At 51.1% G+C, this 23,354-nt stretch overlaps 1 protein-coding gene across 1 annotated transcript in view; it reads left to right on the top strand.

The window, feature by feature from the left end:
* Window positions 1-23,354, top strand: part of CSMD1 (CUB and Sushi multiple domains 1) — a 1,658,614-nt gene that overhangs the window by 1,503,905 nt on the left and 131,355 nt on the right. Inside the window, exons 41-45 of the mRNA XM_066237815.1 lie at window positions 511-720; window positions 9,204-9,392; window positions 19,369-19,546; window positions 22,045-22,190; window positions 22,952-23,032. Coding sequence (XP_066093912.1) covers window positions 511-720; window positions 9,204-9,392; window positions 19,369-19,546; window positions 22,045-22,190; window positions 22,952-23,032 — 804 coding nt within the window. The remainder of the gene's footprint in view (window positions 1-510; window positions 721-9,203; window positions 9,393-19,368; window positions 19,547-22,044; window positions 22,191-22,951; window positions 23,033-23,354) is intronic.

Genomic DNA, 23,354 nt, shown 5'->3' with positions numbered 1-23,354 from the left:
AACCTCTCAGGCGGCCGTGGTCGGACTGTTGAAAGCCACAGGTCAAGTTGGTCGCATTTATTTTTAGGCCGCATACTGGCTTCTTCCTTGAGGAAGCTGCAGCTGAAGCTCTGGATGGGCTGGCAGACAATCGCCACCTCTTGTTTATGGCTGGGATCCTTAGAACAGCCGCCGGAGGGATCAGCACCGCGCAGAGCACCCGTCCGCGTTCTAAGCGTCATCCGGGTGTCTCTGTAGTACGCCATGCTGGTAACGCTCCTGTTTCACAAGGCGGTTGACCTGGGGACGTTCCTCGCATAGATGAAGGTTACATAGCCTCTAGGAGCAGAGGCAAAACTGGACCAAGGTCTGTTGTGATTCAGAGGAGCATTGGTCTCCTCCTCTCCGCGGCTCTGCGTCCCGAGAGACAGCGTCCAGGACGCACAGGAAAGTTTCACACGTCTGCCACCCAGGGGTGCTGCACACTTGAGGTTCACGCCCATTCCTCTTGCGTGTGTTTTCTCTCCCTAGGCGCACACATTCAGTTCCTGAACTTCTCCACGGAGGCGAACCACGACTTCCTGGAGGTCCGGAACGGGCCGTACCACAGCAGCCCGATGATCGGCCAGTTCAGCGGCACCGACCTGCCCGCCGCTCTGCTGAGCACCACGCACGAGACGCTGGTCCACTTCTACAGCGACCACTCCCAGAACCGGCCGGGGTTCAAGCTCACGTACCAAGGTGAGGGCGCACACCAGCCCAGGGCAGTTCTCCACACTGAGACGGTCCTGAGAGCAGGGGCCGGGCACTGTGTTTAGAGGACTCCTCCCCTGTCAGTGCTGATGCCGTCGCTGTTCTTGTCCTCATGGGGGGGGGGGGCACGGTCACCAGGGACCCAGCCGCACCCCCCGCCCCCTCACCTGTGGTCATCATCACCATGCTGCCCTCTCATTTGAGGCTGTGTCCTCCCAGCCCCGTGGGGGTCTTGTCCCTCCAGCCTGAGATGTGGGGGGTCCCTTCCTGACGGAGGTGGGTCTGGCCGGGTCCCTCCTGCGCCCACGTCTCCTCAGCCTAAGGTACTGGCTCTCTGGACTCCTCCGGTCATGTTCAAGTTAAGCCAGAAAAAGATTCTGCAGGTGAACTTGATTCATTATGAAACTATCAAAATGGGAGATCGCTTTAAGAAAAGTTTGCATCAACCATTTTAGCGTTTTGTTTTGTTTTTTTGGCATGTGAAAAAGTTCAAAGTTTTCATCTCACACAAAATAATTTAGCTGGGCTTTTCTTGAACATTGTTAAGTCACATGAAGTTGAAAATGTCAACGGTAGGGCCTTTTTTCTTCTAAGGTGGCTAAATCACTTGCTTTAACCTCCCAGACTGCTCTCAAACATAGGGCTTCACTCTTTCATGACTAACGGAGGGTAGTATTTTGTGTTAAACCTTTTTAGACAATGTGACTCAAATTTTTAGTATAAATGACAAATTTAGGTTTCCAGAATTTGGGTCTCTTGAAACAGGGGTCCAGACAGAAGGGATAAAAAGAAGAGGGAACAGTGGCTGGACTGGCCGAATAGCACAGGTGACCGGCCAGGCTGTCTCTGACCACCCGGTGGCGTCTCACCCGTTCGTCCCCACGCGCCCCCCGCCCCCGGAAACCTAGCTCTGATCAGTTCAAACTAGCAGAAATGGCAGCTTAGAGCCCAGTCTGCCCAGATTCTGAGTATAGGTCAGGTCGTAACCGTTCTAATAGCTAATAAATCACCACCGTGGTGTCTCCTGACTTACTAAGTTCTCCGAGACCTAAGCCCGTTCAGTTGGGATTTCGGTGTGTTTTCCGGAAGGCTGTTTTTTATCAGGCGAGATCTAGAATTCAGCCTCTAGGATAAGAGGCTGTTCTGCATTAAACAGTGTCACAATTTGGCGGGAAGTGTAGGTCTTTGATAGAAAATTGAGGCCTAGTGTGATTGTGAGATGCTCTGTAACTGGGTCACATGCAAGAGTGTGAGAGCAGCACCTTCTACGCCCGGTGGGAGAGTCCCCCGTCACGGTTTTCACCGAGGAGGTTGTGTGTGAGAGGGACCTGCAGCCCGCGTGTGGGACACCCTCACTGCGGCTGGTGGAGGAGGCAGGATTTCTGTGTCGGAGCTGAGGCAGGTGGGCTGACCCGTGGGGTGACGACCTGTGATCGGGACGTAATTTGTGTCCCATCTTAAAAAGTTGACTTTGGCCTGACCAGGAGGTGGCACAGTGGATGGCGTGTCAACCTGGGGTGCTGAGGACCCTGGCCTGAGACCCAGAGGTCACCAGCTTGAGCGCAGGGTCCCTGGCCTGAGCGTGGGAACATAGATATGACCCCATGGTCACTGGCTTGAGCCCAAAGTTGCTGGTTTGAACCCAAGGTCACTGGCTTGCGCCCAAAGTCGCTAGTTTGAGCCCAAGGTCACTGGCTTGAGCAAGGGGTCACTGGCTCTGCTAGAGCCCCCCCCCCCCCCCGTCAAGGCACATATGAGAAAGCAATCAATGAACAACCTAAGAGTGTCACAACTACAAGTTGTTTGATTGGCATAATCTTAATATCCGTGTCAATAAAAAGTACACCTAATTATGTATTTAAAATTATAGGCTGCTGCATAAGGGGTCTGTCCCAGTCGACCACGAGAACTTTTGAGAAGTTTCCTCCATTTTGAATATCTTAATACGGTATTCAGAAATGTGACTTTTCTTATTGACTTTACAAAAGTCAAATAAAAAATTCCCATAAGGTGATCACATTGGAAGGTGTATAAGTGTCTAATCGCTCTGTTGTGTGCCTGAAACTAATATAGTGGTGCACCAGCCGTGACCCGGCCAGTTCTCTCGGTCAGACCAGCGTCGTCCTGATGCACCAAGGTGCAGGGCTGGTCCCTGCCCAGGGCGCACAGAGTCAACCTTGAATGTATGAATAAGTAAAATAACAAGTCGACGTTTCTCTCTCTCTCTCTCCCTTCTTCTCTCTCTAAAATCAATACATAAAAATAAAAACAAGCAGTTCAGTTGTGATTGGAAAATAAATTTTAAAAAAATTAAACAAATTGAAGAATCTAGTACTCACATCTTAATTAATAATTAAAGCAGTGTGTTGAAAAACATCTCATAAGAGTATTGTTTGCCATGTGTTTCTGAAACTACATTTTATCTTACATAACAACTTCCAACTTCCATAGTTCAAAAAGTATATATATTTTTTACTTCTCTTGATAGTTTTCAGATAGGGTTACTAAGACCACATGTACATAGTCCCAGAGTTGCAAATTAGTTCAATACAAAAAAAAGGCCAAAAAAAAAATGTCCATAAAGGAATCATCTTGACCAGAGGATATAAACTTACTGTGATTGGTTAGCAAAATTCTAATATTTTCAAATCGTCAGTATTTGGAACTAGACTTCACATAATTTGTGAAATACCCAGAGACTCTCTTTTCTTTTCTCTCTTGCGATGTCAGACTCTGTAAATACCCGCCCGGCGTTCACGCTGGGGACAGTCCCCTGAACTGTCAGAGTGACAGCTGCTTTCACACCTGGACCGCGTGGACTTTTCCATGAGCTTCCTGCCAGCTTGGATGGTGGGCGGCGTCCGCATGGCCCTTTAGGGAGTCCTCATCGGGGACCAAACATCTGGCCGAGGGAACGTTTTGTTTACTTGACACCTGACTCATAAGTTTAAGTATCCACATTAAAAAAAAAAATTCCTAGACACTATATTTTTATTGTAGTAATGAATTTCCTATAATTGAGAGACACAAAAATAAACAATAAAAAAAACATGAGAGTGTGAATTTAGATGGGCTAATTTCTTTCTTGCAGGGTATCCGTTCTGACAGGGCCGACACGTAATTAGATAGTTTGTCATTTTACAAAATTCGTAAATTGGCAGAAACGACACCAGTGCGATTTGTATGTCACCTCAAAATTCCTGGGTTCCACTTGAGATTTATAAGCTAAGCTCATGATGAATAATTCATAGCAGGGCACATAAATCATGCAGCAGGTCCCTGTCATTCCCAGTGAGGTCCGTGCTGTGCTGCTTGTCCTCAACCCTCGTCACTTATTTATGGCCGTCTAAAGGTCAGGAAATGGGACGCATGGAGGGGGCTGTCTCGAAGTTAAATGACTTCTTCGAAACTTGAGATGTGGAGACCAAGAACCGTGTTCAGTAAAACCAAGTTCACGAACCTTGTTTCAAACCCGGGAGTTGGGAAGTGGATGAAAATGTGAAGATATTTGTCAGCTTCCTAGAACAGGAGTCAGGAGATGTAACTAAGGGACGTTGGAGAGGTGACGGACAGGGTCCCATTGGCCGTCACCTCAGGCCCCTGTCATCTCAACAATGAGGCAACTACTGCTGGGGAGGGAGAGGTGGGGATCACAGGTGTTTTCCTGGGCACAACCCAAGGGGTCCCCTGTGAAATTCCTGTGTGTGAACTATGCTTGTAGGATTGGTATGTGCTCATTGGGACTTAGGTTTTTATATATATGGTGTATATGTATTATTTTTGAAATTGTGGCATATCGAGAATTTTAGAGGCTTTCTTTCCCTTTTTGGTTTGTGTAATTTAACGTTTGTAGAAAGGGAATATTTCTCCTTTCTTCTTCCCTCCCTCCCTCCCTCCCTCTCTCCCTCCCTCCCTTCCTTTCCCCTCTCTGTCTTTCCATTCTTACATTGTCCAGCATAAGTGTTCAACGCAGAAAAGCTTATAGGTGGTTTTAAGTGCTGCAGCCAAGAGGAGATGAAAATGTCTTCTTTCTATCAGAATCTGCTCTCTCCTCTGCCATGGCTGTCCCTGTGCCGTGCCTTTAAAAACAGGACACAAGGACGCAGAGCAGAGCGTAGTGGTGCCTGTTAGAGCTGCATGGTCACTCCTGCAGTCAGAGGACTGGACCCTGTGGGGAGGTCAGTCCCTGGGCAGAGCGGAGCCGGCTGCAGACGCCAGCATTTCCCTGAAGGGGAGGCAATGAGATGGCCTCCCTGTGGACGAGCAAAGGAGGGGCTCCTTCCCGCTGCTCCCCGCAGACGCGGGCGCAAGGCCTACGTGACGCTAACGTGCTCCTCACACCATCCCTCTTCTTCCTCCCAGCCCTGTTCTGAGCCACCTTTCCCACTAGAAGCGTCCGGGCAGGGGCTGAGGCTCCCCATGTCCCCACGGCGAGTGTGTGACTCTGCCGTCCACCGGAGAGAAGTGCTTTAGGCAGGGACAGCGGAGAGTTGTATCAAGTCCCATCGCGTTAAAGGCCTCCTTTTCCAAGATGGAAGGAATGGAAACAGTGCCTAGAGTGGTAGTTCCTGGTCTGGACTCTCAGCGACTAGAGTCCAGATCTTCTGCACTGGCCACTGCCCTCCCCGCAGATGATGAGGTTTTACTGGAAGTCCAGTGCCCATCTCAGCCGCTCTGGCCCTTAGAGACCCATTCCCCTCGTGAGCGCACCAGACAGGGCCGGCGTGCCTGTGTCTCCTGGGTGGTGGCAGCTCAGACACCCCCTCCCCGCGGGGACCTCCCGGCTGCGTCATCCCTCCTCCTCAGGCTCCAGCGTGCAGGAAGCAGGTGCCAGGGTGACCTGTGCGTCTGCGGACGCGGAGTCCACTGGTCCCTTCCGGTCGGAAGAGGTTTCTCCACCACGTAAAGGCTCCTACCCAAAAGGACCAGGGGACACTTCATCCTTGGTTGGTCAAAGCACAAGACACAATCGTGGTCACAGTTACGAGGAAGCGGATTGGTGACGCGCCCCCCAGAGAGCCTTCCGGGAGCCGACATGTGGGCCTGACTGTGACCTGAGTGGGAATACCGGTGGGCTTGCTCAGCACCGTGGGGGTGGGGGACTTCCCAGAGCCAGTGAGGACGTTCCTGCAGCTCACCTGTCTGAAAGCGAGAGCCAGGACCACACCCTTGTTACAAAAGAGAGGTGGTGGCCCACCTTGTCCTCCAGTGCAGGGGCCCGTCTGGGACACTTCACGCGTGTGTGTTTCAGGAGGTCTGAGGACTGCCGTGTGCGCGCAGAGGCGGCTGGGGCAGATTTATTTCTTTATGGAGAAAGAAGTCAAGGGTTTGCGGTGGGGGGAGTGCGTGGTTGTGTTCAGTGCAGAAGTCAAGGCAAACTGCAGCCTCTCGTGCCTGCACCCAGGTGGTGACTGTGTGTGTGTGCGTGTATGTGTGTGTGTTCAGTGCAGACGTCAAGGCAAACTGCAGCCTCTCGTGCCTGCACCCAGGTGGTGACTGTGTGTGTGTGTGCGTGTGTGTGTGTGTTCAGTGCAGACGTCAAGGCAAACTGCAGCCTCTCGTGCCTGCACCCAGGTGGTGACTGTGTGTGTGTGTGTGCGTGTGTGTGTGTGTGTGTGTGTGTGTTCAGTGCAGACGTCAAGGCAAACTGCAGCCTCTCGTGCCTGCACCCAGGTGGTGACTGTGTGTGTGTGTGTGTGTGTGTGTGTGTGTGTGTGTTCAGTGCAGACGTCAAGGCAAACTGCAGCCTCTCGTGCCTGCACCCAGGTGGTGACTGTGTGTGTGTGTGCGTGTGTGTGTGCACGTGTGCACACAATGCTGTCTCCTGTGATGGTTCATTGGGAACCTCTGCTCAATGTTACATTGTTTATGCTGCACTTGCTAGTTGATGTTTGTATTGATAGCCAGAGGAGCTGCTACATCAGGAAAGGGATCTTTCAATGAAAACAGGGGATGTTGAACATAGTTTTGTTTGCTTGCCCTCACGAGGAGACCAGCGATGGTCTCTGATACTTTTTTGTTGTTTGTTCTAAGTTTGTATCAGCAGTTGTATCTGATGTGTCAGAGGACGAATTTCTGGAACAGCTTGCATTGTATTTCAACAAGACAAGAATGAGAAGAGACGGCTGGCTTCATCCTAAAGGAGCGCAGCAAAGGAGCCCTGTTGATCGTTGAAGCATGGTGTTGTGCTCTCTGTTCTCTTGGCGAGCATGGGTCTTAAAGCAACTCCCGACCCGGTGGTCTAGTGAGGAGACTCACTATGTGCGGTGTGTCCTCACTGGGCCCCCGGTCCTGGCTTGCAGGAGAAGGCTGTCCCCTGCTGTGTGGGGCGGACCCTCGGGAGCGGTGGTGACCTTGTGGTGTGTTAGCCAGGTTGCCCAGGGAGGAGCACAGGGGACTGTAAATAGGAGTGTGCCTGTGCATGTGCACACGTGTATGAGTGTGTGTGCACTACGTGTGACGGGCATATGAGGTCATGTGTGGAGGTATGCATGTGTGTGTGGTGTGTTTGTGTACTTGTGTATATGTATGTGCTCATGTGTGTGTGCATGGTATGTATATTTGTATGTGTGTTCGTGAATGTATGCCTGTGTGTATGTGCACGTGTGTGTGTGTGCGAGAGAGAGAGAGGCTGATTGGACTGGGTGTTTCTAACCAGGCTCTGTCTCCCAGTCTTAGTCCACCTGGCCTGCTGGTTCGCACATCCCCACGCTCCCCTGGAAGGCCTGCACCAGCACCTTCCTGCTCACTTAATTACTGCTCTCCTCTCTCCCACCTGTGTTTCAGGGCATTAGTGCAGAGCCAGAAAGTCTAACACTCTGGGAATTGCTGGCACGAATGCATCATCGACCATATAATTTCCCAGCGTTTATTTATGAATTACAAAGTGACCCCTCTGCCCCCAGTGGTGACCACCTGGTCTCAGCACAGGCACGAGGTAGAAATGTCCTCTGTGCTCTATTTCCCGAGCAGGAGGCCCCCTGGCCGGCTCTGGTCTCCTTCGTGTCCCCGCTCCATGGCCAGCGGCCGAGGTGGGCGGGGGTGTGGGGTGACCGGTCTGTATCCAGCAGGAGTGCGGGGCAGACGTAGGCTGAGCCCAGCTCTCTCCTGGGGCCTCTGCCCCCGTGACGTTCTCATGTATCAGAGTGAGTCCCAGGCCCGCAGGTGTGAGAGGCAGCTCCACACGGACATGGTGACCCGGTGGAGCCCCCCTCTCTGATGGGTCCCTGCCCCTCCACCAGAGCAGGTAAACAACATTGCTGACGCGGTGGCTTGTTTGGCCTTTAAATTACGATATCCGGAGCTTACACCTAAACAACAGATGAGTTAATTTTGACTAATTTATGCACGCACTTGTGGATTACACGTCTCTAAACAGCATCTGTCTACGTCCTACCTGGAGTTTATTCTAGAGATTGCAAAAAAAAAATAAAAAAAAGACACTATAAACCATTTGTTATATAAAGATTAGACTCATAATAATTCCTACCATATGATCCTACAGTTTGTTTTTTACTTTTTCAGTTACAGTTGACATTCAGTATTGTTTTATATTAGTTCTGGGTGCACAGCACAGTGGTGAGACAGTCACGTAATTATGAAGTGATTCTCCGGTAAGTCCAGTGTCCGCCTGACACCGTCGGTGGTCCCTACAGTGTTAATGGCCACTCCCTGTGCTGTACCTGACAGCCTGTGATGACTGCACAGCCACCTACCAGACTTCCCACTCCCCTCACCGTTTCTACCCATCCAGATTCCACAGCTAAAAAAGATAAAGAAAATGGGATAAATGTGTCTATTTTATTTGTATTGAACATTTCATTGAAATAAAACAACAACATCTATTTAGAAGCACTTAGAGTACTAGCATAGTTTCCTTTTAAATTTAAAGGAAATTGTTAGGTCCATATTCACCTGACATTCTTTCTAAGCACTTTTTATTATCATAATCTCTCTCTCTTTTATGAAATCCATCTCATATACTTTTTTTCCCAAAGTAAACATCGTCCAATTTATTTTTGGTATGAGTTATGTTACTTCGAAAGCACACAGTAAGTATAAAATGCAAGTCGTTGCCCTGGTAGGATAGCTCAGTTGGTTAGAGCATCATGCTGATGCACCAGGATTGCAGGTTCGATCCCCAGTGAGGACACAGACAAGAGTCCACCAGTGAGTGCATGGAGGGGCGGAACAGTGAATCAATGTCTCTCTCTCTCTCTCTCTCTCTCTCTCCCCCTTCCTCTTCTAAAATCAATCAGTAAATAAAAAATTTCAAATGCAAAGTATTGTAGTTCTACTTCTACTAATAATAATTGTTCTTTTGCTTACTACTATGGTAACTAGCAACGTGGAAGATGTACTTTCTTAAAAAACTGAAGGTTCATCTTACGAAGCTGAACGTCACGCTGTTCCTCTGTGAAGTCGGACGGTTGATTCCCTCCGCCTGACCTGGTTCTGTTCGTGTCTTCCAGCCTATGAGCTGCAGAACTGCCCGGACCCGCCTCCATTCCAGAACGGGTACATGGTCAGCTCGGACTACAGTGTGGGCCAGTCGCTGTCCTTCGAGTGCTACCCCGGCTACGTTCTAATGGGACACCCCGTCCTCACCTGTCAGCACGGGACCGACAGGAGCTGGAGCCACCCCTTCCCGAGATGTGACGGTAGGTCCCCCGTCCTTCCTGGGAACAGTCCATCGTGCTCGTGTAGAGGGCGCCTGACACAGTAAATGAATGTATTCGAGAATTCGTTAATTTGTTCAGCAGTTGTTGATTGGGAATCTGTCGTGACAAACTCATTCCACTTAGTATTCAGAAACGCGACATGTGTCAGGAAGTTAAAAGAAAATGACTGCGTGGGCCTTGCCCTCCAGGAAGTGACAAGGATGTCACAGTGAGAAACGAATATTTCTTACGCAGAAGCAGACGGAAGCAGACGGTGTGGATGAGTTTCAGGTACAGAGACGCGGTGGCGTGGGCAGCGATGGGAGAGGTTGAGAGTGGTTCCCACCAGGTTGTGAGATCAGAGGGGCAAAGAGTTACTGATTGTACCCCAGATGTTTTCTCTGGCTCAGCTTCTGGGATCGTCGTTCGTTGCTTTTGTGTTTTGGAAGGCGGGTTCCATTTTTGTAGCCGGGGCTGGCAGCGTGCATGCTGTGTGATGGTCCGGGGCAGACATCGTCCCAGCGGAGGCCGTGATCTGAGCGGAGACACAGCACGGGACCCTCTTAGGAAAAGCACAGCAGTGACATTCAGTCGTGCCTGGTGATCCGGGTTCCCGGAGCCGCCGAGCTCGGCTGCGGCAGGACTGGGGGCGGGGGTCTGTGTTCCCGGGAGACCCCGCTCTGCCAGGAAGCAGGTCTCATAGCTTCTGTTTGGCCACCTGTGTTAGGGTGACGGGAAATCTTTGCAGTATGAGGTTAAAATAAACAGATCAAGTACTTTGTGTATGAAGAACACACCTGAAGCAGAAAAGTTACTGAAAACCTTCTAACATGACAAACACAGTTTTGAGTAAAAAACAAAAAAATAAAATGGCAACTCTGTGGACCTTTGAAATGTTAAATACTTATGTCCCATGGCGGAAAGGGAACCGCTCTGGCTGTGTCTGAACTTCTACGGAAGAAGTAAAAAAACAAAAACAAAGGACATCAGTCGACTCTTTAAATCATACTTTTCATTGGTATTTTTCCATTGTACATCGATATAAAACAACTAGAGTATTAGAAATTTAGGTCTATTTTCAAATGATCTTAGCCTAAGAATAACTTAACAATTTAAAGCTACCGGTAATAGTGTGCTGTAAATTGAAAATAGTATTTGAAAGTTATTTTATAAAACTAAGAATAGCAGTAGCATAGCTGGTGTTTTTATTATCATTATCATTATTATTATTATTATTAAAAGACAAAAAAGACTTTTTAAACTATTCTCTGTGTGTGACAACATGGATGAACCTTGAGAATATGAGTGAAGTCAGTCACTCAGAATAAGCTAAAAACAATACTATTTCACTCCGAGGGGGGACACAACACTGGGACTCAGAGACACAGACATTAGCATGGTGGTCACCAGAGGGTCGAGAGGAGGGGGCCAGGGAGGTATGGGGGGGGCCACATACACAGGGTCAGAGAGGGTCTGACCTCGGGTGGCGGGCAGAGAATGCAGTTTACACAGGGACAGAGATGGTCTGACCTCAGGCGGCGGGCAGGGAAGGCAGTTTACAGATCATGTATTATAGAAATGTAACCCTTGAGCCCTGGCCGGTTGGCTCAGCGGTAGAGCGTCGGCCTAGCGTGCGGAGGACCCGGGTTCGATTCCTGGCCAGGGCACATAGGAGAAGCGCCCATCTGCTTCTCCACCCCCCTTCCTTCCTCTCTGTCTCTCTCTTCCCCTCCCGCAGCCAAGGCTCCATTGGAGCAAAGATGGCCCGGGCGCTGGGGATGGCTTTGTGGCCTCCGCCCCAGGTGCTAGAGTGGCTCTGGTTGCAACATGGCGACACCCAGGATGGGCAGAGCATCGCCCCTGGTGGGCGTGCCGGGTGGATCCCGGTCGGGCGCATGTAGGAGTCTGTCTCACTGTCTCTCCCTGTTTCCAGCTTCAGAAAATTGCAAAAAAAAAAAAAAAAAAAAAAAAAAAGAAATGTAACCCTTGAAACCTTCCTGATCCCATTCACCAACATCACCCTAATAAAGTTCATTAAAATTTATATCATTATATGCATAACTTACTTTGAGTTGTCAGGATTAAAACCCCTTTTTTTTAATTTGCAGTTTTTGCTAGAGTCCTCTGGACTCCTGTATAATTGGAAGCCCCCTTGTCTTGACATGAAGAGGTAGAATTGAGTGTCTAACAGATTTTCATTACTGTTTCCAAGTCTAGTTTTCCAACATGGAAGTAACGGCTGGTTTAGAATTGTTTTATCATCTGAAGAGAACTAAGTATACCTTTCTGACCCAGCTCAGGGGTGAGGCCGTCTTCCATAACTACATCAGGTACGTAGCGCTGCTGGGGGCTGGCCAAACCCCAGCGCTGAAGCTCCTCCTGCTTCCACGTGTGTTCAAGGCTGCCGGTCCGAGGGACAGTCTGGGGGTGCCCAGAGCCACCCTGGGGTGGACAGCTCACCGGCACTCAAAGCTCTCTAAGCTGCTACACATAGGGCTGAGTTCATAACAGGGGAAGGAAGGACACAGTAAAGTCATCCCTGGGGGAAAATGAGCAGGGTGAGGGCCGGGGGATGCGTCACTCTCAGCACTGGCCTGTGACAGTACTCTGAGTATGACGAGCCTGGGAGACCATCCCTGAGCCTGAGGGTCCAGCGTTTCAGTCGGGGCTCGGTGGCGTGGGCTTGACTGGCTGATAGAGTGTCCAGCGTTTCAGTCAGGCTCTGTGGCATGGGCCTGACCGGCTGATAGAGTGTCCAGAGTTTCAGTCGTGGCTCTGTGGCGTGGGCCTGACCGGCTGATAGAGTGTCCAGCGTTTCAGTCGGGGCTCTGTGGCGTGGGCCTGACCGGCTGATAGAGTGTCCAGAGTTTCAGTCGGGGCTCTGTGGCGTGGGCCTGACCGGCTGATAGAGTGTCCAGAGTTTCAGTCGGGGCTCTGTGGCGTGGGCCTGACCAGCTGATAGAGTGTCTAGCGTTTCAGTTGGGGCTCGGTGGCGTGGGCCTGACTGGCTGATAGAGTGTCCAGCGTTTCAGTCAGGCTCTGTGGCGTGGGCCTGACTGGCTGATAGAGTGTCCAGCGTTTCAGTCAGGCTCTGTGGCGTGGGCCTGACTGGCTGATAGAGTGTCCAGTTTCCGTTGGGGCTCTGTGGTGCAGGCCTGACCGGCTGATAGAGTGTCCAGCGTTTCCGTCGGGGCTCTGTGGTGTGGGCCTGACTGGCTGATAGAGTGTCCAGTTTCCGTTGGGGCTCTGTGGTGCAGGCCTGACCGGCTGATAGAGGGTCCAGTTTCAGTCGGGGCTCTGTGGTGCAGGCCTGACCGGCTGATAGAGGGTCCAGTTTCAGTCGGGGCTCTGTGGCGTGGGCCTGACCGGCTGATAGAGTGTCCAGAGTTTCAGTCAGGCTCTGTGGCGTGGGCCTGACTGGCTGATAGAGTGTCCAGAGTTTCAGTCAGGCTCTGTGGCGTGGGCCTGACTGGCTGATAGAGTGTCCAGAGTTTCAGTCAGGCTCTGTGGCGTGGGCCTGACTGGCTGATAGAGTGTCCAGAGTTTCAGTCAGGCTCTGTGGCGTGGGCCTGACCGGCTGATAGAGTGTCCAGAGTTTCAGTCAGGCTCTGTGGCGTGGGCCTGACTGGCTGATAGAGTGTCCAGAGTTTCAGTCAGGCTCTGTGGCGTGGGCCTGACTGGCTGATAGAGTGTCCAGCGTTTCAGTCAGGCTCTGTGGCGTGGGCCTGACTGGCTGATAGAGTGTCCAGAGTTTCAGTCAGGCTCTGTGGTGTGGGCCTGACTGGCTGATAGAGTGTCCAGTTTCAGTCGGGGCTCTGTGGCGTGGGCCTGACCGGCTGATAGAGTGTCCAGAGTTTCAGTCAGGCTCTGTGGCGTGGGCCTGACTGGCTGATAGAGTGTCCAGAGTTTCAGTCAGGCTCTGTGGCGTGGGCCTGACTGGCTGATAGAGGGTCCAGCGGGTGACTGCAGTTTCCAGGCCAGCTTCATCCTGGTTTAGGTTCTGACCTGATCGCCTGGCTGGAGTTCTGTGTGGTCAGCCCCAACCTTAGACTAGGGGGTGTGGCCAGCCCACAGGTGAAGCAGGGACAGTCCCATCAAGTATGCCATAGATTGTTCCCAAGAATCCAGTACAAGTGGCAGACCTCTCTTCAGGCAAGATCAAATTATCTAGAATCCAGATGCTTTTATCATTATATCTCTCTTCATACCTATAATGTCATAAAGAAAAAACTAAAACATAAGATTTATGTAAAATGATGTCATAAATAAACTTATTTTTTTCCTTAAATAAGAAGCAGGGAGGCAGAGACAGACTCCCACATGCGCCCGACCGTGATCCACCCGGCATGCCCACCAGGGGGTGATGCTCTGCCCATCTGGGGCGTTGCTCTGTTGCTTGGCAACCAAGCTATATTTAGCACCTGAGGCAGAGGCCATGGAGCCATCCTCCGTGCTCAGGGCCAACTTGCTCCAACTGAGCCACGGCTGAGGGAATGGAAGAGAGAGAAAGAGAAGGGAGAAGGGGGTGGGTGGAGGAGCAGATGGTCCTGTGTGCCCTGGCCGGGAATCACACCCAGGACATCTATACACCGGCCAGTGCTCTCCCACCGAGCCAACTGCCCAGGGCCATACACAGATTTTCTAAACACCATCCAATGTGCGTTTAATGTCCCCCATAGTGTACTTTTTTAACTTTTAAAAATTTATTAAGGTGGCACTAATAAACGTAATTATACAGGCTTCAGGTGCGCAGTTCTGCACTCCTCTGAGCACCGTGTTGTGTGTTCCGCAGTTCTGCACTCCTCTGAGCACCGTGTTGTGTGTTCCGCAGTTCTGCACACCTCTGAGCACCGTGTTGTGTGTTCCGCAGTTCTGCACACCTCTGAGCACCGTGTTGTGTGTTCCGCAGTTCTGCACACCTCTGAGCACCGTGTTGTGTGTTCCGCAGTTCTGCACACCTCTGAGCACCGTGTTGTGTGTTCCGCAGTTCTGCGCTCCTCTGAGCACCGTGTTGTGTGTTCCGCAGTTCTGCGCTCCTCTGAGCACCGTGTTGTGTGTTCCGCAGTTCTGCGCTCCTCTGAGCACCGTGTTGTGTGTTCCGCAGTTCTGCACACCTCTGAGCACCGTGTTGTGTGTTCCGCAGTTCTGCACACCTCTGAGCACCGTGTTGTGTGTTCCGCAGTTCTGCACACCTCTGAGCACCGTGTTGTGTGTTCCGCAGTTCTGCACTCCTCTGAGCACCGTGTTGTGTGTTCTGCCCCCAAGTCAGGTCTGTTCCCAGCACTTTTACGCCCCTGCACCCCCTCCTCCTCCCTCTCCTAGCAGTCACCTCACTGCTGTCTGGATCCCTGCGTTTGGTTGTTGTTATTGCTGTTTCGTTCACTCTTCATCTACCCTCCCCTCCCTCCCCACTGCCCAGCCCAGCCCCGACAGCAGGCGGCTGGCTCTCTGTGTGCGAGTCAGTTTCTGTTTTGGTTGTTAGTTCATTTTGTTCATTAGATTCCACATGTGAGTGAAATCGTAAGCCAGTCTACCCCTGACTGGCTTGTTTCGCTGAGCACAATGCTCCCCAGGTCCATCCCTGCTGTCACAAAGGGTAAGATTTCCTTCTTTTTTCTGGCCGTGAAGTAATGCATTGGGTGATGGCCACTCATATACTGACGGCCACTTGGGCTGTTTTCAGATCCTGCCTGTTGTAAATAATACTGCAGTGAACATAACAGTGCATGTAATTTTTGGAACTAGTGTTTCAGGCTATAAAAATTGTGGGAGAAAACAGAGGCAATAAGATCCTGGACATTGCTCATGGCAATGTTTTTTCTGATATATCTCCTTGGGCAAGGGAAATGAGAGAAAAGATGAAAAAATGTGACTTCATCCAACTGAAAAGTTTTTACACAGCAAAGGAAACCATCAACAGAATTAAAAACAACAACAATCTACTCAATGGGAGAACATTATTTGCTGATATATCTGATAAGGGATTAATATCCAAAATTTATAAAGAACTTATAAAACTCAACACTAAAAAAACAAACAAATGACCCAGTTATAAAATGGTTAAAGAACCTGAATAGACACTTTTCTAAAGAGGACACACAGATGGCCAATAGATACATGAAAAGATGTTCAACATCACTTCATCACCGATTATCAGGAAAGTGCAAATTAAAACCACAATGAGATATCACCTCACAGCTGTCAGACTGGCCAACACCAATAAATCCACGAACAACAAGTGCTGGCGAGGATGTGGAGAAAAGGGAACCCTCCTGCACTGCTGGTGGGAATGCAGACTGGTGCAGCCACCATGGAAAACAGTATGGAGTCACCTCAGAATTTAAAAATGGGACTATCTTTTGACCCAGAAATTTGACTTCTGAGACTATATCCTCCCTATTGTATTAAATTCAAAACAATTCAGCAGAGGGTATTGTTTTATAAAGAAGGTTATATTTACCCATGAAATGTTGTATTTCCAAAAAGATATACAATATGTCCGTAAAGTCATGGTGCACTTTTGACTGGTCACAGGAAAGCAACAAAAGACGATAGAAATGTGAAATCTGCACCAAATAAAAGGAAAAGTCTCCCAGTTTCATACCTATTCAGTGCAGTGTGATGTGGGCTCACGCACAGACTTTTTAGGGCTCCTTAGGTAGCTATCCTGTATAGCCTCTACAGACTCGTCACTGACTGATGGCCTACCAGACAGGGTTTCTCCACCAAACTGCCGGTTTCCTTCAACTGCTTATCCCACCGAGTCATGTTATTCCTATGTGGTGGCGCTTCATTATAAATGCGCCGATATTCACATTGCACTTTGGTCACGGATTTGAATTTAGCAAGCCACAGAACACACTGAACTTTCCTCTGTACCGTCCACATCTCGACTGGCATGGCCGTGGGCTGCTCCGCTGTATACACGGTGTGACGTCATCCTCTGCGCATGCGCACATGCTGCCACATCATCCTACAGAAACTGGGAGGGTTCTCCTTCTATTTGTTGCAGAGCAACCGACCTGGAGAGCCAGCTCACAGGTTCAGTCTTGTGCTCGTCAGAAGGACCTCAGAAAAACCCACAGCTACTTTCATCAACTTCTGGGCGTCTTTCTTAAAAACTGAGCGAGCCAGTCAATTAAGATTCAAGAATTCTAAATCTTAAAGCCTCAGTCTTTACAGCGTATATGTATTAAACCCGTGTGTATGGGTATGCTTACGATATTCATATGCTAATTTGCATAAGAATCTAGTATGAGCTTAGGATATTTCAACCTTATCTGGAAAAAAAAATGTGGATGAAAAGTATGCTGTCCTTAAAATGAATAAATAAAAGAATATGTCTGAAGGTGACAAGAAATTCAAGACATTAATATTGTCATTAACTTATTATACAGAAGTCTCAGGTTTTTTAATTTTTTTTATTATTTTTTATTTTATTTTAAGTGAGAGTAGGGGAGGATACAAACTCCCGCACACACCCCGACTGAAAGCCCCCAGGCAGCCGCTGTCTGGGGCCGGTGCTCTGCCCATCTGCTTACAACTGAGCTATTTTTAGTACCTGAGGCAGAGGCCACAGAGCCATCCTCAATGCCCAGGGCCAACTCACTCCAGTCAATCAAGCCATGGCAATGGGAGGGAAGAGAGAGAGAGAGAGAGAGAGGAAGGAGAGGGGGAAAGGTGGAGAAGCAGATGGGCGCTCCTCCTGTGTGCCCTGGCCGGGAATCGAACCTGGGACTTCCACACACACCCGGGTGGCCAACACTCTACTGCTGAGCCAACCAGCCAGGGCAGTCTCAGGTTTTTTTAAAGTAAGTTATAATTGTTAAAATATGGTTTAAAAGACTATGTTTTGTTAATTTACTAAATGTACCTTGATAATTAAATAGGCATCTACTGTTACAAATTAGCTCAAAAATTTAAACTCTTTTGTTGACCTAGTTAATCTTTTTTATTCCTGACCTATTTATGTAGATATTCTTTTTTTTTTTTTTTTTTTTTTTTTGTATTTTTTCCAAAGCTGGAAATGGGGAGGGACAGACAGACTCCCGCATGCACCCGACCAGGATCCACCCGGCACACCCACCAGGGGGCAACGCTCTGCCCTCCGGGGCATCTCTCTGCCGCGACCAGAGCCACTCTAGCGCCTGGGGCAGAGGCCAAGGAGCCATCCCCAGCGCCCGGGCCATCTTCGCTCCAATGGAGCCTTGGCTGCAGGAGGGGAAGAGAGAGACAGAGAGGAAGTGGGGGGGTGGAGAAGCAAATGGGCGCTTCTCCTGTGTGCCCTGGCCGGGAATCGAACCTGGGTCCCCCGCACACCAGGCCGACGCTCCACCGCTGAGCCAACCGGCCAGGGCCTATGTAGATATTCTTTTAAGGTCTTGTTAAAAGTTTGAGCACTGTCATACGATACCTCACCTTAAACTGTGTTAGTCCGTGCGACGCGGAACCGTGAGGAGAGGGGTGGCTGCCCCAGCAGCCTGTGGCCGCGAGGGTGTTAGGGCTTTGTTCCCGCGGGCAGGCTGGGCGAGCAGAAAACAATTCGATTGCATAACTGACACGAGAAACCCAGCCAGCCCCAGATGCATTACGATGTTCATATTTTTAAATGATGGTGCACCAAGTTGATCGATAAATACAGAAAGGAGTCCTTCCAGGCGTTCCAAGGCTGTGGCACGTGAGTGAGTGCTGGAGGACGAGACTCATCCACCCTGGGGGCCACAGTTGACCAGTGTGGGAGCTGGGTGAGCGGGAGGGAGAGAAGTGAGGGGGGAGGGGATCTCCAGGGGCCACCAGCACGTGGTTCTGACGGAAAAGCACCTTGAGGTCCAAGTTACAGACTTTGAGCTTCTGTGCGCTCTGCTCAGTTATTAATCAAAGTCTGTCTGACTCCAAACCCCACTTGCAATGACGCTGCAGGCCCTTCTTCCAGTGAGTGTGTCCCGGACGCCAGCCAGAGTCCACCCATTGTGCCCGGGGGCTCACCTGGCCTGGAGTCAGCGTGCACCTGGGCAGTCCGTTCCGCATATTTGCCGCATGCTAATTCATCATTATTTTCTATTGTTATTCTGCTTTTCATTTTTCCTCCGGTATTTTGGGCTATTCACTGAAATTCTACACCTTTTGTGCCAAGTGTTTAAATAAATGTCCCACAGGATTCATGCTGGAGACACACTCAGAGCCTGTCTGCTGGCTTTCGGTTTGGTGAAAAAGTCTGCTTGTCTACCGTTTGGATGTGTGATGCCACTCTAGGAATTGGAGAATACATCTCAGACTATGCTGCTAATACACGGTCGTTTCGGGGTTTTTTATGTCACTAAAATAACAATGGCCGTGGCAGCAGTGAATGTCAACTTATTAAGAAGAATAAAAGTGAACTGATCTCTGGTATTATAATTCACATACCCTGACACGGTGAGATCTGGAAGCGGTCCGATGAAATGCCACTTCATTTTATCTCCTTCCTCCAGGTGTAGATCTGCAAAGAAGTGATAATGTCTTTGTTTCAAGGCAAATGGACATAAAAGCCCCTCTTTTAGAAAATTTAAATAGGCTTCAGAAACCTCACTTAAAACAAAAAAATAAATAAATTCAATTTTATATTTATGCATAATTTCCACTTAATCCCTTGCCTGGGATAGTCCAGTGGATTATCGACTCAGCTCAGGAGACAGCTGACTGAAGGTTCCTTTTCTTTTTCTTCCTTTTTAATTCTGTGGGAGTGACTTCAACCTGCCGACATCGGGGAAGTTTGGAGAATGTCTGAAACGAAACAGTTTAGAAGCATAATTCTTCTAAGGTTTGAAGACTTTAGGGGAATTATTTTGACAGTTATTTCTTTGCTGAGAAAGATTTCACGGTCATTTCTTATTGGGTAAAGCATTGGCCAAGGGTTTCGACCCTCAGGAGGAGATTTCCCCGTCTCCTCTCTGAGGCTGGCTGACCTGGGCTTCACTTTTCTTCGCTTCCTTTTCAGCTCCTTGCGGCTACAATGTCACGTCTCAGAACGGGACCATCTATTCTCCGGGGTTCCCCGACGAGTACCCCATCCTGAAGGACTGCCTCTGGCTGGTCACCGTGCCCCCCGGCCATGGGGTCTACATCAACTTCACCTTGCTGCAGACGGAGGCCGTGAACGACTACATCGCAGTTTGGTACGAGGTGGGCCCTGCGCGGGCCAGGCTGTGACCGTGGTAGACCATGCTTACGACCGCTCACACCACACGTCCCCCCCAGATCTCACAGGGAGGGGTGCCCTGCGCGGGCCAGGCTGTGACCGTGGTAGTCCATGCTTACAACTGCTCACACCACACGTCCCCCCAGATCTCACAGGGCGGGGTGCCCTGCGCGGGCCAGGCTGTGACCGTGGTAGACCATGCTTACGACCGCTCACACCACACGTCCCCCCAGATCTCACAGGGAGGGGTGTCCTGCGCGGGCCAGGCTGTGACCGTGGTAGACCATGCTTACGACCGCTCACACCACACGTCCCCCCCAGATCACACAGGGAGGGGTGTCCTGCGCGGGCCAGGCTGTGACCGTGGTAGACCATGCTTACGACCGCTCACACCACACGTCCCCCCAGATCACACAGGGAGGGGTGTCCTGCGCGGGCCAGGCTGTGACCGTGGTAGTCCATGCTTACGACCGCTCACACGCCCCCCCAGATCTCACAGGGAGGGGTGCCCTGGCTGGGGAGATGCTGAGAAGGAAATTCTTCCACTAAACTTAGGAATGTAAAGAGTAAAGCTCACGTACCAGGTGTGAGTTTTGCTGCAGGGCAGATACAAGATTACTCTGACTGTGGGAGACTATCCCAAGGTTCTTTGTTTTACATATTTAAGTGTGATTTTTTTTTCTTCTTAAAGAGAAGCTGATATGAGCATGTAAATGTGATGCTTCTAGAGCTGTTGGAGAAGCGTTTGCACACGGCCCCTCCCTCCCTCCCGTCCTTGGTGGACACCGAGGAAATGCCCCCGGGTGGTGTGTAGGACACTCTGAGCCAGGGCGGGGGCTGCGGGGGTGGGTGGGGGCCCCGGCTCCCTGTCTAAGGCACCCTGTGGCTTCCCTGAGTCACTTGAGCGCTCCCTGACTGAAACCCACATAGCCACGGGAGCGACTGTCCCTGCCTTTGCTTTTGGAGGTGAGAGGTTATGGGGGAGACAGGGGCCCCGTGATCCTGGGACGGCCAAGGCGGAGAGCTCCATCAGTCCCCGGGAGGGAGCAGAGCCCAGACTCTCAGAGCCGGGTGCGGTTTTTAATAAACGTCCATGGAAAGTAGAGAAGAAACCACAGTTAACAGTGTGTGTGTGCACGCGCATGTGTGTGTATATGTGTGTGCACACACGTGCACATGTGAGAGCGTGCCTCTGTATGCGTCTGTGTTGTGCATGAGAGTGAGTGTGAGTGTGTGAGTGTGTTGGTGAGTCTGTAGGGGAGGGGGCCACACCGGGTGTGGAGTGCTGAGCCTGGGAGAGCCCCAGGAGGGAGGAGGTGACCCCCAAGGTGGGCGGGGCCAGCTTTCCAGGACCTCGCACACCCTGCTCAGGAGTCCCGGCCTCACCCAGAGCAGCAGGGACCCCCTGGGGGCTTTAGGGGGGCTGTAAGGGCAGGTCCTGCGGAGCACGTCCAGTCTCATGTTGTGGGAAACACGTTTTCTTTGGGCGGAAGGGGAGCCGGCCTCGGGGCTGGGGCAGTGATTCCTAAGGAGTGAGAGTGCTGGGAGCCGGGGCTGTGGGCCCAGGGGGAGCACAGGGAATGCGCAGTGGGCCGAGGGGGACGGAGCGCAGGGAATGCGCAGTGGGCCCAGGGGGACGGAGCGCAGGGAATGCGCAGTGGGCCCAGGGGAGCTGTCATTCAAAAGCAAATCCAACAACTACCGAGACCCACAACCGGGTGCTCCAGCCGTCCCCCCGACCAACCCGCAGACGGAGACTCTGGAAGCAGAGGGTTTCCGTGGTTACCGAGTGAGCCCGGCCCGTGGTCAGGGCGCTGACGAAGGAGAGAGGCTGGGAAGTGTGGTCCGCTTTGGGAAGGCTAAGTGAGCTCCCGGCATTGCTAACACGACAGGTAGTCCGTGGTGATATTTCATTCAGTTCTTTTAAAAATCTGTCTATTCAGGAGGGAGATTCTCCAGAAATGTCACCTGCGACCCAGGAGATGCCATTGAATTTGGAGTTTAAAGTGTGGGCTTTAAAAGAACCTTTTTTTCCCACTGATTCAGAAGGGAGGGCAGGGAGAGAGGGAGAGGCATCCGCTTGTTTGCCGTGGCTGTTCCGTTGAGGTCTGTACTCACTGACCACTTCTCACGGGTGCCCTGGCCCAGGGTCAGACCTGAAGTCTCAGGGCGCTGTGTTGACAATGCACTCACTGAGCCGCCCGGCCAGGGCTGAGAGAGAGACTGCTGGAAGGGAGCTGGCAGGTGGCATTGCGGGCACTACTGTGCATGTGACCGCGTCTAAAAGCCTGGTGGGGGTCCTCTGTGGGAATGCATGTGGAGTCACCGGGGTGTGCCTGGGTGTGCACGCCAAGCCCGGCACCAGGAACCCGGGCTCAGGCCAAGACGAAGTCCAGCGGTCGGAAGAGGACGCCCTGTCCACGTGAAGCAGTTCCTACGTAACCTTGCCTCAGGCGGCTGTTTCTCCCTCCTCAGGGACGGTCCGGACCAGAGCTCCCCGCAGCTGGGCGTCTTCAGTGGGAACACGGCCCTGGAAACCGCGTACAGCTCCACCAACCAAGTCCTGCTCAGTTTCCACAGCGACTTTTCCAACGGCGGCTTCTTCATGCTCAATTTCCATGGTCAGTGTGTGTGCACCCCTCCGACGAGGGCGGAGACTTCCTTTGATTTTCTCCTGTCCCGCCCTGTGCCCGGTTTCCAGCAGAAGAGCCCGAGCAGCTGTCCCCAACCCTGGCGATCCCTGGCGACATTTTTAGCTCAATGATAGTGTTATTATTCCGCATCTTACTGAGCTCTGCGTTGTAGAGTCAGGTGGGCCCCTTCCGTGATCCCTGTGCTGTGAAGGAGGCTCTGGCGTGGGAGCCGGTGACGGGCAGGGTCACGTCTCGAGAGATGTCCCCGTCCTCTGTGTGATTGGAGATGGGGGACAAGCAAAGCCCCTTGGGGTTTTGAGGATGAACACAAAATAATTTGGAAAAAATCACCTGGGTCTCTTGCTTCTCCTGAGAACTGTCACCGTGGACGTCCTCAGGACAGGAGGACAGAGACCTCATCAAATCTGAATGTGGCCTCACCGCCGGGCCACGGGAGAACCATTTGTCCTGTAGAATTCCTAGTAGGTGTGAGGGGTCGTGTGTAAAAGTATCAGTGTTTTTTAAAATTGTGTATGTTTCCCTTTGACATTAAATACTCCTTGGCATTAGATGATCTTGTGAGCGGCGGGTGGTTGAGAACTTTGTGAAACCGTGGTTTATTCGTGCAGACAGATCAGTGAGCCTGGGCATTATAGCGACGTAACAGGAATGCATTCTGTAATGATTTGGTTTTTTGTTGTTGCATTTATTTACTTATTTTTATTTTATTTTTGTCTTAAACCTTTTAGCATTTCAGCTCAAGAAATGTCAGCCTCCCCCAGCGGTCCCGCGGGCAGACATGCTGATCGAGGACGAGGACTTTGAAATAGGTGAGGTTTCCTTCGTGACGAGGCCGTGAGGCTCAGGGGCTGAAATAGGTGAGGTCTCCTTCGTGACGAGGCCGTGAGGCTCAGGGGCTGAAATAGGTGAGGTCTCCTTCGTGACGAGGCCGTGAGGCTCAGGGGCTGAAATAGGTGAGGTCTCCTTCGTGACGAGGCCGTGAGGCTCAGGGGCTGAAATAGGTGAGGTCTCCTTCGTGACGAGGCCGTGAGGCTCAGGGGCTGAAATGGGTGAGGTCTCCTTCGTGACGAGGCCGTGAGGTTCAGGGGCTGAAATAGGTGAGGTCTCCTTCGTGACGAGGCCGTGAGGCTC

This window comes from Saccopteryx bilineata, chromosome 6, assembly GCF_036850765.1.
Source record: "Saccopteryx bilineata isolate mSacBil1 chromosome 6, mSacBil1_pri_phased_curated, whole genome shotgun sequence".
Lineage (NCBI taxonomy): Eukaryota > Metazoa > Chordata > Mammalia > Chiroptera > Emballonuridae > Saccopteryx > Saccopteryx bilineata.
Note: the sequence above shows the minus strand (reverse complement) of the source record. Positions and strands in the feature narration are given on the sequence as shown.